Below are 15,211 nucleotides of genomic sequence, written 5' to 3'. Positions count from 1 at the left end.
AACGTTTAAACATTTCTCAATATTGTTTCGTTGGAGGTGTGGACAGTGTTTAAGCTTTAAACTTTACCCAATGGCTAACGTTTGCCCACGATGTACATAATGCGCCAGGTGGAGGCTATGAAGCTTACCGGAAATTGCCTGCACTGTAAACAACCATCCCCCACTTCAAAGAGAGAAATGCCCATTGCTGAACCAGCAATGGGAACGTGGCCAACCCGGAATGAACGGCTTCACACTTCCTCTGTCGCCATTGCTAAAACTACAGGCAGACAGATGCCATAGTTCACAACTTCTCTGTCTGTTTGCTGATACAGAAGAAAGATTATAGAATGAATTGTGTAGGTAGACAATGAACAGGCTACAGACAGACTGCCTTCATGCTTCATTGCTGGAGATTCAATTATTTATTTGCCCTTTGGGGTCAACAAAGTATTTTTAAATCTAAATTCAAGCCAAAGCAGTCAAATATTGAGAGCTGATATTGCACTGTACTATATTTTTCAGTTTTTGTTTTTGAACAAATATGTAACATACTGCTTCTGTTGGCTTTTCATTAGCATAATCATATGCATAATCAGCAAACTGGAAATAAACACTAGAAATATATCACCGTGTGTTTTGAGTCAGTGTAATATTAGCTACAGTTTCTTTTTAACTACTGAAATAAATTAATCATTTATTTATTACAAGCTACATTGGTGCAATATAAACAGCTTTATTGCCTGAATCGCACCGGCGTTGATATTTCAGACGGAACGTGAACTTACGCGGCTGGGAAGTCACGTGATTCTAGACCAGGTCACGTGACAAAAGGAAATGGGAAACGGTCGTTTGAGAAGTTGAAGTTGCCAGCGGTGGAGCGACCTGTGAAGCTCAGGATGCTTCGCGTTTTGTGGCTGTTCGCCGCCCTGGACGCGGCGCTACTGCTGGACACAGGCATGCTGTTTCCGCGGGAGTCCTCCTCCAGAGAGCGGAAGGAGCTGAACGGGCTTTGGGCTTTCAGGGCTGACGGATCACCCAACAGGAACCAGGGCTTCGAGAGCGCTTGGTACAAAAGTCGACTGGCAGAGGTGAGTGGGCTTGCAGAAGCGGAGCGAGTCAAACTGACCGTAATAAGGTACAAGTATAAGTGTAAGATACTGAAATACTTTGCATGCCATAAACTAACCCAAACTAATCACAGCTTTTATTACGATTAGTGGTAAATGTTGCACAACTTTTGCGTCCTCGTCCATGCAATTTAGTTTGGAAAATGTCGCCTGTCTTCCATGCGCCTACTGCATTTTGCGGCTTAAAATGATAGCCAACTGGTTTTTAAATAGATATAGATTTTTTAAAATGCTGGTTTAACCTGATTTTATTTTTCACGTCAAATTGATTTTCCACTACAGAATGACACTAAAAATTTTATTTATTTATTCCCATAATTTCAACAATCCACAAAACCAGTGTGGGGTTTTTTTTTTACCCTAGAGCTCAATGCACACTGCCTTGTTTTAGGCACTTCCCTGCTTCAGCACATATGAATTCAATTGATGGCTTATTAATAGTCTTTTTGCTGAACTGCAATCATCTGACTGGGGCGTGTTGAAGCAAAGGAACAACTAAAACATGCAGGTCAGTGTGCAGGGTGAGGGCCAGGGTTGGGGAAACGGTACACTAAACGCATTCATCATCTCTTCTGCAAATGTTTTAAGTTTTTCTTCACTTTAAAACCTAAAAACGTATTTTTTTTTAAAAAAAGAGCTCTTTTGAAAATTATAAATTTCTCAAAGTTGATATTCATACAACAAGCAGGTCTGGGGAAGGATGTAAAGCAAACAAAACTGGTCCAAGTCCAAAACCCTTTGGAACACAAGAACTGTATTGGTATTTATACAAAAGATGTTATACACATGAAGAAACTGGAATTTGTCAAATAAATGACAATAAAAATAATTATTTTTAAAAAGCCTTTATTCCTAATAATATGCTTAAAGGTGGGACACCCAATCAAGTCAATATTGAAAATGTATTTGAGGATAAATATTGCATTTAAAGCAACACTATTCATACATCCCACAAGCTTGGAATGTATGAATAGTCAGTGGGATGGAGCGACAAAAGGTACCACTAGTTACAAATACTAAAAACCTTTCAGTTTTTGAGGACTGCCTCTTGGTTTCCACTTTTAAAACTTAAGGGTGCACAAAAGAGTAATGCCAATTTAAGTATTTAACTTTTTTAAGTTGAAACTTTGATGGTTCTTGTGTTACAGCGTGAGATATTAAGTGGTCATTCATGGAGTAAATATAGGTTTTTAGGAAATACTGGAAGCTGTTCTGTTTTTTTTATATTCCTGGTCAATATTTATAGGATTGTTGCAGTTGTGCGTAGTGTTGAGGGCTATTCTGATCAGTGACATGCTTAATCAGATTATTTCAAAAGGACACAAATATACCACTGATGGTAGGATCATAGTTCACAACCCTAAAAATGCAGGTGTTGTCAGATTGTGGTTTTCTTGACTTATAGTTTCTTCCATAAAGTCCAGTGAATCACAGATTCCAAGCAGTTTGACTCGCCCACTGCACTAGAGGTGAAAATATTTAATATTGGCACCAAAATTATTTGAATCTATTTTTGATCGGTGCAATTGTACTTTTTAGAAATCCACTAAAAGCAACATTTGCCGTGTATGTTGTTCCAGACCGGCCCTGTGATCGACATGCCGGTTCCTGCCAGCTACAATGACATCACTCAAGACCCCACACTGAGAGATTTCATTGGCTGGGTGTGGTATGAGCGCGAGGTGACAGTGCCCACCCGCTGGATCACTGATGACGGCCTGCGAGTGGTCTTCAGAGTGGGGAGCGCTCACTATTACTCCGTAGTGGTGAGTCTTTCTCAGCAACGAAGAGCCAGGGACTTAGAAAAACAGGGGCAATGAATTTGCATTGGAAGTCTTTAGATTAGTTTTTAACTAGCTTCTTTATATCCACCAGTGGGTGAATGGTGTGAAGGTGACTGAACACGAAGGCGGCCATTTGCCGTTTGAGGCAGAAATAGGCACCTTACTCCGTAAAGACCCAACCATGCCCTGCAGGATCACCATCGCTGTGAACAACACTCTGAATCTGCACACACTACCGCCAGGCACCATCCAGTACATGACTGACCGTACGAGGTAAACTCCTCTGTTGTTAGCCTCTCATCTCTGCAGTGATCTTTCACATTCAAATCCTTGGTTAACGCCAAACTTCGGTTTTTCTTATGAATCACCTTGAATGGTTTTGCTAATAAGACTCTTTGATCCACAGGTATCCTGCTGGGTTCTTTGTTCAGAACTACAATTTTGATTTCTTCAACTATGCCGGAATACATCGTCCTGTTCTGTTGTATACCACTCCTAAAGCCTATGTGGATGACATCACCGTTGTTACAGATTTCTTGGACAACACAGGTAAGCTGCGGGTCGAGAGTCTTGGGATTCACTCACACCATCCTTTTTTAGTCCACTTTAATCAAAGTCCAGTTGGTTTACCTAGAAAGTGGTTTATTTGGGGAGATATAAATGCACAAACTCTGGCCTCCTTTAAAATCTAGATCTTGGTTTGGTTGAAGTGAACTCTGGTGCGGTTTGAATGCATATTTGAATACCATTCAGACCAGTGACCACTCCAAAACCAGGAAGCGAACTACAGCGCAAGGTTTCCTGGGTAAATGCAAACAAAACTTTAAAAAGCCTTTATTCCTAATAATATGCTTAAAGGTGGGACATAGCTTAAAGGTATGCTTAAAGGTAAGAGACCATAGAAAAAGACAAAAAGACCAGGATTATTACACTGCAAAAAACACAAAATCTTATCAAGTTTTTATGGTCTAGTTTTTAGTGCAAATATCTTAATACACTTGAAATGAGACAAAACTAACTTACATGTAACTATTCAGCAAGATTAAGTAGTAGAAGCTTAAGTAAATAAGTCCTTAACATTCATTTTAAAAGTACTAGTTACACTGGTAAAGTTTTTAACTTAAAATGAGACATTTTTCCCATTTTGGAAGTAAAAAAAAACGTCTGTTAGCAGAACTAGTTCTTTTTTATCAATATCAAGCAGTTAATGACTTAAAACAAGCTCCTGTATCTTGGTAAACGCGTGTAAGCTAGTTTTGTCTTCAAGTTCAAGGTATTTGCACTAGAAACTATAACAAAAATACTTGGTAAGATTTTGTTTTTGCAGTGTGCAACCACTAAAATCTTGCTACTTCATCTTTGTTTTACACTTTCTAAAGAAGGAAGTTGCGCTCAGTGTCGTCTTCAGAGATTTTCATGTGGTTTCCTTGGTGGTTCTTGGTGCAGCGCCACCACAGGTGAGGGCGGGGTGGAGCTGGTTTTTCACAGTTGAGGTTCTTTTGACGCAGTGCAGTGTGAAAACAAACTGCAGCAGCTGAAAATGTAGCAAATATCGCAATTTTGGTCCCCATTTGAACTGAGTCGACTTCACGTGTGATGCTGTGGATATTATCAACATCAAATGACAGAGAGCTGTAATAAAAGCAACAAGCTTATGATGTTATCTCTGGATTCCAGGGTTGGTCAGATATGGTGTGTCAGTCAAAGGAACAACCTCCGCTGCTATGAAGGTGACTTTAATTGACAAAGGAGGCCACTGCGTTGTTTCCTCCAATGAGGCTTCTGGAGTGCTCAAAGTGCCAAATGTCAACCTGTGGTGGCCGTACTTGATGCACCAAAACCCGGGTTATCTTTATTTGTTGGAGGTGAGTCATGCTTCGATCTAAATTATTTACTTTCCGATGTGGATCACATGAGGGATGCCGCCAGGGAAGTGAAACTTGGAAAGTAAGCAGATTAGTAAAGCATCTCTTTTTTAAAATCCGTTATTGCCGTGAAGGGCATCTGAGTTGATGCATTTTCCAGTGTTTCCTTCTGAAATGATCGAGACTACGTGTTTTGGGGTTATTTTAAAGCCAGTTTTAGTCCACATGTATACAATAAGGTCAAAATGTAAGTCAAGGAAGTGCTATGGAGCACTCTGCTCCTTTTTAGGAATTAAAATGAAAGATTTTCATAAAATAAAATCTACAGATTATAGTTGATGAGATAATGGCAACCATCTCTGGATCACTTTCCTGTCCAGGTTCGCCTGAAGGCTACTGACGAGAGCTCAACGTATGAGGATGTTTATACTCTACCAGTTGGCATCCGCACAGTTAACGTCAGCAGCACCCAATTCTTCATCAACAACAAGCCGTTCTATTTCCATGGAGTCAATAAGCATGAAGATGCTGACGTAAGTACCAGAGAGAAGCTAAATACTGACTGAGGACTTATTCTCTCAGTTGGTGTTGAGTTTAAATGCATTGCCTTGAACTTTCATATTTGGTAGAAGAACTCGTTTTGTATGCGACAGACCGACAGAATATAGCTCATAACTTTATTTTAGAAGGCAAACGACAGTGTCAAATTCAAGGCCTGTGGGCCAAATCCGGCCCGTCGTAGCCATTTCTGTGGCCATCTAGACCTCACAGGAGCTTTAAGAAAACAGTTGGACTTAAATATTGATCAGTCAAATCAGTTTATTTTTATAGGGCCAAATTACCTTTATCTCATCCGAGATTTTATATCAGCTTAATCTTAAGAAGTACAAATCAAATTCCGAGAAAACTGAGGCCCTTGAAGAACATTAATGATCTTGATGTGGCCCAAAATAAAAATGACACCCTTGTCCAAACTCTGAACATCTCATAGTAGATCCATAGTACTTGACCTATTTCCTCTGTCTTTCATGTCGTAGCCGTTTCTCTGCTGCAGCACATCTGATTTTAATGATTGCATTATCTCCTAAGCATGCCATCAGGTTCTATAGATCTGTTTATTGAACTGGGTGAGGACGGTGAGCACTGAGGACCGGGGTTGAGAACCGTTGTCTTGGAGCTCTGTTCAGAAAGTTGTGGTTGTAACATTACAGAACATCAAATGTATACCTTGCTACATTTTCATGGACTGGGAATGTCAGATCAAACCATTTTGAGCCGGTCTTGCCTTGTGTTGTAGATCCGAGGGAAAGGTTTGGACTGGCCCCTAATCGTCAAGGACTTTAACCTGATGAAGTGGTTGGGGGCCAACTCGTTCCGCACCAGCCACTACCCCTACGCCGAGGAGATTCTGCAGATGTGTGACCGCCATGGCATTGTGGTGATCGATGAGAGCCCAGGGGTCGGCATTAAAGACATGTAAGATCTGGCAGGATGTTGTTTCATCCAATCAAAAGCCAGCTAGTTAGTTTTTAGTTAGTTAGTTAAATGTGTGGGACTTAAGTCTTCAAATGGAGGGTCCACCTTTCTAAAGGAGTTACACAATGATGTGAGCAGGTATTTATGTTGGGTTTAAAGTAGGACTTGGCAATAAATAATGATATATAGACACGTGATCAATATGCGTAGATGTCTGATAGAATTTTCAATAATCTCACTGAACTCTGATCCAGAGCCACACGGCATTCTGGGGGATGTAGGCAGAGGAAAGGCTTTGGGCGCTCAACCTTTCACGGCTAGCTAAGCTAAGTTAGTGGCATCAACCAACTCACTCACGTTTTGGTTGCTTAAAAACAAAAAACTGTGGAAAAGAGAAAAGGTTTCACCACCAGTTTGGCAGCATTTCAGATTTTTGATACAAAAAACGAATCAATTATTGATATTGACTGATATGAAACGGTTGTATCGTCATGTTTTTCAGCTGTATCGTCCAGCCCCAGTTTAAAGGTCACATTTCACCCTGTTGTCGTGAAAGTTGTGGCACAGAAAAATGAGGTTCCAGTGTTTTGTTTTTCAAACAAAAATGGTTATGTTTACATTTTAAGATGGCTATACAGTAGCAGGAAGTGCAGTTAGTATTAAAACTATAGACTGTCGCCTCCACTGTCCTTTGTTGGGTAGAAACCCAAATGAACAGCTGACATAATTCTATAGAAAATACTTCTTATTGTCCACAGATTTTGTGCTGCTTCTGATTTTAATTTCAACTGCCCCAGCTAGCTAAAATGACAAACTTTGACGTCTGTAGAAATGTCTGGTCTAGTCTGTTGCTTAAAAATGATAATGATTTATTTCTTCCATTATGAGTATATCAACCAGATCTCTGTCGTGTTTCTTTATCATTACAAAATGTGTTTAATCTGACATTCAGGGTTTTTATTTTTATTTTTTGTCTTCTTGGTGTACAAAAGGAGAGGAAAACGTTGAATTGCACACTTTAGCAAAGGTTTTCTTGTGACCACATAGAAAAGTGACCTTATTTTATGGAAACACCATAAATGCAATTTTTATTTTTTATTTTTCCCCCTGACCTTAGTGGACCTTTGATAGTTTTCCGCACATTTGTGATCCCTCAAATGTTGCTCCTATGCTTTTTCCACCGCAGTCGCAGTTTTGGAAACGCCTCCCTGACCCACCACCTCGCTGTTATGGATGAGCTGGTACGGCGGGACAAGAACCATCCCTCCGTGGTCATGTGGTCTGTAGCCAATGAGCCCGCTGCAGAGATGCCCCCTGCTGAGAACTACTTCAAGTAAGTTATTGTGGCGTTATGGTTTTGTTTTACTCTAAACTTTTACTTTACTTTATTCACTCAATTTTTACAAGTTTCAAATTAATTCAGAATTAATTTATTCTCTTAGCACTTACTCTACACATGTGAAAATGAAGCAGGAAGAAGAAAAGCGTATTGTATAAACTTGCCCCATTGACAATAACTACAAAATATATGTTCATGGCCATACACATTTGATTAACTGTGAGTTGCAAATAATATATCATTAAAAATGCACTAAAAGAGGGCAAAATGTATTCCAAAGGGCAGATGGGGAAGCGAGGGCAACAGTGGGTCTTTGGTTTGTAGAGAATATTTACTTCTGCTATAAATAAAAATGTAAATATTGCTTCATCTGTATATATATTTTTTTAATATAAGAGTTGTTTGAATTTTGCCTTAACGGATTTCCTTTTTGGTTGCACTACTTCATAGCTCCTTGTGGAGGTGCTAAGTGCATCAGTTTAAGAAACTTGACTGGAAGGTGTAAACCAGAAAAGGAGTTGATGGGGGAAAATGATTGAAGCATTTACTGATGCCACGTTTTCTAACACTGTGGTTTATTAACTTCTTGATGAACATAGAGAGAAGTCCCTGAGTTTGTCAAGAAGTATGAAATGCAGGAAAAATTAAGCAGAAAATTAAGGTGTATTAGTTTGGCCTCGACTAGTGGAGAACTGTCGGTTTGCCCTTGAGCTGTAATGTGGGGAATCCTGTCAGGCTGGTTACAAAGCCGCCGCAAACAGCTGGAGCTCAGGGCTCACCTGAGACTGCGGCGACCCACCCATCCAATCACTGCCTCCATCAGACGAACTGTGATGTAGGAAGAACAAAATCGTCTCACGCTTCTACTGGCACAGGCATGCATGATTACTATAAAGTTTAGAGCTGACTTCAGCAGATTTCTTTCCCTCAGTGTGATGATGTAATCATCCATCTGCGATGTGGCTCAATCCCCTGACGACTCGCTTGCAAAATGGCTCACTGCAGTTTGTTTTTTTTTCCCCCCTGCAGGACGTTGATAATGCACACCAAAGCTCTGGACCCTACCCGTCCCGTAACCTACATCACAGACAGTAACTTCTCACGGGACAAAGGAGTGAGTCCGTCTTCATCTCACTGCTGGCAGTATTTAAAAAAAAAAAAAAAGTTAATACCCTCTGTTTATGTGAAGCCTGGCAACTTTCAATGCAAAAAGACAAAACCTTACCAAGTATTTTTGGTCTAGTTTCTTATGCAAATATCTGAGTGCACTTGAAATAAGACAAAACGAACTTAAAAGTAACTTTTCAGCAATATATAGGAGCTTGTTTAAAGTCAATCATTCCTTAAAGCTTCAGTATGTAACTCTTACAAAGTGTTTTTCCGTATTTATTAAAGCTGTCACAATGTTTTGACAATATAGTAGAGACAAAAACGCTGTGAAAAATTGAGCTCCTCCACCTTTTCCCAGTGCTACTATGGCAGTCTGAAAAATTGCACCACTCCCAGTTTAAAACAACCAACCAGAGGAACGTCTTGGCGCCGTCAATCAACCTCCTGTACGCTGCGCAAGGTGCTAATGATGGAAATCCAGCTCTCTATTACAGGAAGAGGTTTTCTGCCATAATCTGTGGCCATGCTAATTAGCATTAGCATTCTTGACAGGCTATGCTGTGGTGGACCAGCTGTAGCTTAGTTTAGCAAAGGGGTTGGCGATTGACAGCACTAAGACTCTCCTCCTTATAAAAGTTGTATACTGCAGCTATAAAATTAATGGAAGAAGTCCTACTTTCACTGGCAGATTATTTTACTTAGCCCATACTTAGAAATAATCTGCCAGTGGCACTAATGCTTTTTAAAAAAAATTTATGTCAAATATAGATTTAAAAAAAGCTTGGATACCTTGCTGACAAGTTACTTGCAAGTTAGTTCCATCTTATTTCAAGTATAAATATGTTTGCATTTGATTATTGTTCATCTCAATAATTTTTGGGACAATTTATCATCCAGCAAAGTTTATAATTGTGACATTAGATTAGTTAGATCAACCTCCTTAGGATCAACCAACCCTTAGTGCTGTTATTCCAGAACAATCAATGATTGAATTCTATGGAAGTTTGTAGAAAAATATATACTTTTAATTTAAGAATCCTGACTGTGTGTGAGGTTATTTTATTTTTGTATTTATTTTATTAAACATTAATTTGCTCCGCCTCTAGGCTCCCTTTGTGGACGTCATCTGTGTGAACAGCTACTTCTCCTGGTACCACGACCCCGGCCACTTGGAGGTCATCCCTGTCCAGCTCAACACTCAGTTTGAGGACTGGTACGGAAAGTACAAGAAGCCCATCATCCAGAGCGAGTATGGAGCTGATGTCGTGCCAGGGCTTCATAATGTGAGGAGCTACACCCACAGGGCATTAATGGCATCTTTTCTGACCTTTTTATTTATGCATTTTAACACTTTTAGTCCTCTTTTTGTTTGGTTTTTTACTGCAACCCTATTAAAAATAATGTGGAATTCTTAAAGGCTTCGATGCTTGAAAACCAACACATGTAAACATATTTGACCCAGTACAAGTTGGATCCTGCGGATTAGAAACTTTTTCCAGACTTTGCTTTGTTTTTGTTATTTTAAATTAGGCACAACTAATTTGATCTGAAAAACAAGTGTAAGCACATAATTAAAAGCCCAACTGTATTATGCCATTCCTACCCATTAAATATGTAATCTTTCGTATTTTTGTTTGAGAGGTCTGCTAAGGATTTGACCTTTTTCATCACCATAGTATGATGATATTTGAGTCATGCGGTCATATTTCTGTTCAGGATCCCCCGGTGATGTTTACTGAAGAGTATCAGAAAGTGGTCCTGCAGCAGTACCACAGTGTGTTCGACCAGAAAAGGAAGAAGTACGTCATTGGCGAGCTCATCTGGAACTTCGCTGACTTCATGACTACACAAGGTGAACCAGAGCTGCTCGCTTTCTCTGTTCATATCCTGTTGATCAGAAAAGCCCCAGCCAGAATTATTTGAGGCCACTTTGTTTTACGTAAAACTTTTACTTTAAAATACTGATTTTTAATTAGAATTTAGCAAAATATAATGGCTTTTAAAACTTTTTCTCCTTGCCTGTCTGCCATGTGTGGCCATTATTTATATTGGGAGCAAAGGGAACATTGTGCAAGAGCAGCTGCTGTAAAACAAGATTTGTTTGTACTTTAGTTTAGTCTCCATCGGGTGCCAACATTTCTAAATCCATCCTGTTCTTGGATGGATGAGTGTTGACAGTTCAGAGCGTTTTTTCTGTCCAGCCTTCTTTTTGTCTGCTTGATTGAAGTGCGGATGCGTCTCGTTATGACGTAGACAACCGTTTCAATTTTTGGTTCTTCCTTGGATTTCACCAATACTGAAAGTAGCTAACCTGGAGTCTTCACTCAATAACATCCACACTGAAGAGCGTTTCTGTTAAGATTACATTGTAGTTGGAGGGTCATCTGAAGGATTTTGTTCAGATGAGTACAAGGTGCATCTCCAATTTTTTTATTTTTGTCATTTTAAAGATAAATTTCTACAAATTTATCCCAGGATCTGGGCTTGTAGCCTTGATACAGAGGCTATAGTTGAAGTTTTTATGCGTGCTATTTGCTTCATACACACGAATGCTAATATTTTTATTAAAGTCTTGTCCAATATTTCTGTCCTTTGCGTTTGCAGGGATCACGCGTGTGGTGGGGAACAAAAAGGGGGTCTTTACTCGGCAAAGGCAACCCAAAGCTGCTGCATTCATCCTCAAGGAGAGATACTGGAGACTGGCAAATGAAACTGGCGCCCTGCCCCTCTGGACCAAGTACCCCTGCCCACTGTGAGTGACCAACGCAAGCGTTTAGCCCCGCAGGACAACTGGAGCTGTATGGAAAATCATGTCTAATCAAAATGACATCAAGGAAAAATAAACAGCAACAGTAATCACAAAACCATAGGAAAGCCTTAAAATGTGCTTAAATAAGGTTCCTAGATTTGATTAGAACATTTTCAGAGGAGTAGAACAGGCAAAGTTGCCTTCTTGTTTATGTCCAGACATTGAAGACACTGGACAGATCCTCCAACATGCTCAGCCAGTAACGCTGTGTTTTCACACATATCCAGGAAAAATGAAAGTCTGACTTGATGCAACATTTTATTACATATAAAATATTGCACCATGTAATGACATTTACATGATGCAATATGCAAATATTGCACCATGTAAATGTGATGCAATATTATCATGATTATATTCATGTAAATTTGTTGCGATTTGGTGCTGTATTAAAAAAACGTAATCGACAGCTTCACGCTTGCAGTCACGGCTTGGGTTTTGTAATATGCAAGCGACGCAGGATTTTTATATAAAACAGAGGTGGCTCAATTACAGAAGGATGTAGTCATGGCGTTGGTCCAGATTTACCCCAGTCTGAGTCATCAGTGCTGATATAAAATTTCTCTCAAATTTCAGTGCTTTGTACATTATTGGGTAAAAGTTGAGACTTTGTATAAAACAGAAATAAAGCATTTCCTATATGTAATTGGGGCTGTACAATTAATTTATTGTTGCCAGAGTTGTTGAGCTGTCTATCAAATATCAGCTGGAGATCATTTTAGCTTTGTAGCGCTAAGATCAAACCTTATGTGTGTGTAAAACAGGTGGGACCATTAAACCGTCTTCAGCGTAAAGAAACAACAACTGGCTCTCCACTACTCTGACGCAAATGACTGACATTTAGACTCAGAAGTTCACTGAAGGCAATCTGGTCCTCTATGATAATGATGGCCAGTATTTACTCCCCTCAGTGTATAGATTTTTGAAAAGGGATTTTTATTTTAATTTTTTTTCTATTTTGGCTTAATTAACTGGGTCTGAATAAAATACAATAATTGGAGCACTTCCACTTTTTTTAGCTTTAGAGAGGGATTGGTATTCCCTCCTGTGAACTTGGAAGGATTTTGTTTTCTGAAGATTGAGTAAACCAGAACAAAAGTTTGACAAAACTCCTTGGAAAATTCACATTTAAATCCATCAGAAGCTGCCACTCCAAGAGCATTTAAGCGCCTGTTAAGCGTTTCTTCTAATGAGCTTCTGAAAAGAGTGTGTTCACTGATATTACATTTTGCAGGTCATTTTAGCTCATGTAAACCACAACAAAAACATGTACATAGGATGGAGGGGATCAAGAACTTAATCTGAAATGAAATGAACGGGAAAATACCTGGCGTATTTGGTCTAGAGTTCTTCACAGTATTGTCACCTGACTCAAACCGTGTTTGCTTTGCAAATCTAAGAAAATGTTGTGAAGTAGCAACGTATTTGGAGAAGCACAAGTCACAGTTGCCTAAGCAAATCAAGGCTGAGTTTAGACATGTTACTCTGAATCATGCAGACTAGATTCAATGGGTCTAAATTGCTCTTATTAGTTACACTTCAATTTGTTTTTTTAAGGATCTAAGAAAAATGTCTTTGGCTTTGTTGTTGTTCCCATTCCATTTGTACTAAAACCTTCTTCAAATTGAGATTTAGTTGTGGGGTTTTTTTGTAGTTTTTTTTTTTCCTGCATCAACCATAGGTCAGTTTCATGATCTGACTGTAGCTTTGCATATTTTTCATCTGTCTGTATTCAGGGAATAAACTATCAGATCATTTCCATCAATATTTTTCTAATCAGTTGTATTGCTGGACAAATGAATTATTGGTTCCTCTTTAGGTTTTCTGATGTGTAACGATGATAAAAGGAGGGACATGATTTCTGTTGGAATATGCCAGTCTGACTTTATACAACCAATGTCATGTTACTATCTAAGGGAAAATCTGAATGTGATGTTTTTCAACAAATTGAGGGGAAGTCATTTTATATCTGAATCACTGCAATAAAGACGATATAATGACACTACATTTATCTCTCAGGTTCTGTCCTTTGTTTTTGTCTGCAGCTAAAATGCTGAAGTCTGGCTAAATGTTTGCATGATGCTAAACAAGAGTGACGTGACTACTGTTGATAGTGGCGTGATCACGGTTATTATCAGTGTATCTGCCCTCATCTGATCTCTGACCTTTGCTTTAAAAGTTCCACCAATGCAGAGCAAATATTATTCCTTTCTAACTTTGACAGCAGCCGTTTAAACTCGCACGTTTTGCTTATGAAACTATTTCCAAATCATTCCGAGTAACGTTTTTTTTTTTCCTGAGTCCACAGTAATGTTTCAGACAGCTGAAGTTTTGCTACATTGCATCAAATAACGGGAAACATTTGTTTCTTTCACAAGCCCAATAACACCCTGAAACGAATGTTAAATGTTTCCAAAGTTGAATTAAAAATAGAAGAAATGAACAAAATCACAAGTTGGAATACAGTCATGTCAACAAGTAGGAACCTGGTTAAAATAGTATCATCAATCTTAAAGATATATATTTTTTGAAAATGAAGATTTTTTCCAAAGAAATGACAAACTCAAGGCTCAACCTTCTTACAAAGCATGGCCAAATTTAGCAGGTTTCTCTCCCAGTTTTATTGTTTTAGTGGTGAAAGATGGATGTACATATTAGAGTTGACTAACATTTCTAAATAAGTGAATAAAAAGTAAGGTAGAATAATGCTGATCAACCAGCAACATGGTAAAAGTTTCAAAACATTTGAAATGTTTGCCAAGTTTTTTTTTTTTTTTTGAATGCTAGAGAATATTTGTTTTTCTCGCCTTCGGAATCCAATGACGGAATTGACGGAATCCAATCCTTTTCTACCTTTTACTCCAAACTGCTGGTCAGATGGCTGAAATGTGATGTGGATACAACACATTTTACTCACATGACAGTGGCATCCTCAAGGGGTGGGCCGGGGGGGGGGGGGGGGTCATGGCCCATTGTTGGAAAATGTTGCCCACAGCATAGATGTACAAATCAAACTGATTTATAAAATAAAACGTAAAGTTAAAAATTTATTTCCTGGGGGGCACTACTGACACAAGAATTAGAAATGTAGAGATTTTTGAAAGTTTGTGGATTTGAAATGTCTTTTCAAAAAGTAAAAAATACATTTAAATAATCTTGGTCAGGGAATTGGGCAGGTTTGCCCAATTCTTTCTAAAATGCTTCTAAAGCTACATTTGTGGCTTTATTAACGGCATATTTGGTAACCAGCTGACTGTAGGTTGGATTTCACAGCAGGTAGCCTGACTATGTAGGCAGCTAATATTCTGAGCAAGAGGTACATTTACTTAAAGTGTGACATCATTCTACATCAAGTCCGTTATTAAATGTTATAGAATTACAAAAGTATAAAACCATATGTTAATTGTAGGAATAGTTGTTGCTTTCTGTTTTTAAGTAAACATTAAAGGTTTTTGTTTAGTACTGTGAAACTGTTTTGTGCTGAATGATATAATATACTGATAAATTATGTTGCCAATACTGCTGTTTGTTTAAATGACTAAAAATGACACTTACAGGGAGAATGTTTTAATGGTGTATCATTTCAAGGTAACAGGTTCAAATCAGCTCCACTTTACCTGGCTTTCTTAATGTTTTAGGATAAATGAATTAGATTTTTTTTTCTCCACACATTTTTACCATTAGTGTAACACTTGTCCATGTAAGAAAATACAGCATTT

The 15,211-nt window shown here is 38.7% G+C and overlaps 1 protein-coding gene across 1 annotated transcript; it reads left to right on the top strand.

Annotated features, from left to right (window-relative positions):
- Positions 1-800: 800 nt before the first annotated feature.
- gusb (glucuronidase, beta) lies at positions 801-13,499 on the top strand. Its single transcript, XM_028030504.1, has 12 exons — positions 801-1,070; positions 2,690-2,875; positions 2,985-3,166; positions 3,300-3,442; positions 4,571-4,758; positions 5,139-5,291; positions 6,056-6,234; positions 7,421-7,567; positions 8,603-8,687; positions 9,790-9,966; positions 10,400-10,535; positions 11,288-13,499. Exons 1-12 carry the CDS (start codon positions 879-881, stop codon positions 11,437-11,439), a joined length of 1,920 nt encoding a protein of 639 aa, XP_027886305.1. The 5' UTR covers positions 801-878; the 3' UTR covers positions 11,440-13,499.
- The last annotated feature ends 1,712 nt before the right edge of the window (positions 13,500-15,211 follow it).

Source organism: Xiphophorus couchianus, chromosome 11, assembly GCF_001444195.1.
Source record: "Xiphophorus couchianus chromosome 11, X_couchianus-1.0, whole genome shotgun sequence".
NCBI classification, from domain to species: Eukaryota; Metazoa; Chordata; class Actinopteri; order Cyprinodontiformes; family Poeciliidae; genus Xiphophorus; species Xiphophorus couchianus.
This window is presented reverse-complemented; position numbering and strand designations above follow the sequence as displayed.

Coding starts and splice junctions, on each gene's coding strand:
- gusb (XM_028030504.1), top strand. CDS start 879: ATGCTTCGCGTTTTGTGGCTGTTCGCCGCCCTGGACGCGGCGCTACTG. Junction 7,568..8,602: donor CCTGCTGAGAACTACTTCAA/GTAAGTTATTGT, acceptor TCCCCCCTGCAG/GACGTTGATAATGCACACCA. Junction 8,688..9,789: donor ACTTCTCACGGGACAAAGGA/GTGAGTCCGTCT, acceptor CTCCGCCTCTAG/GCTCCCTTTGTGGACGTCAT.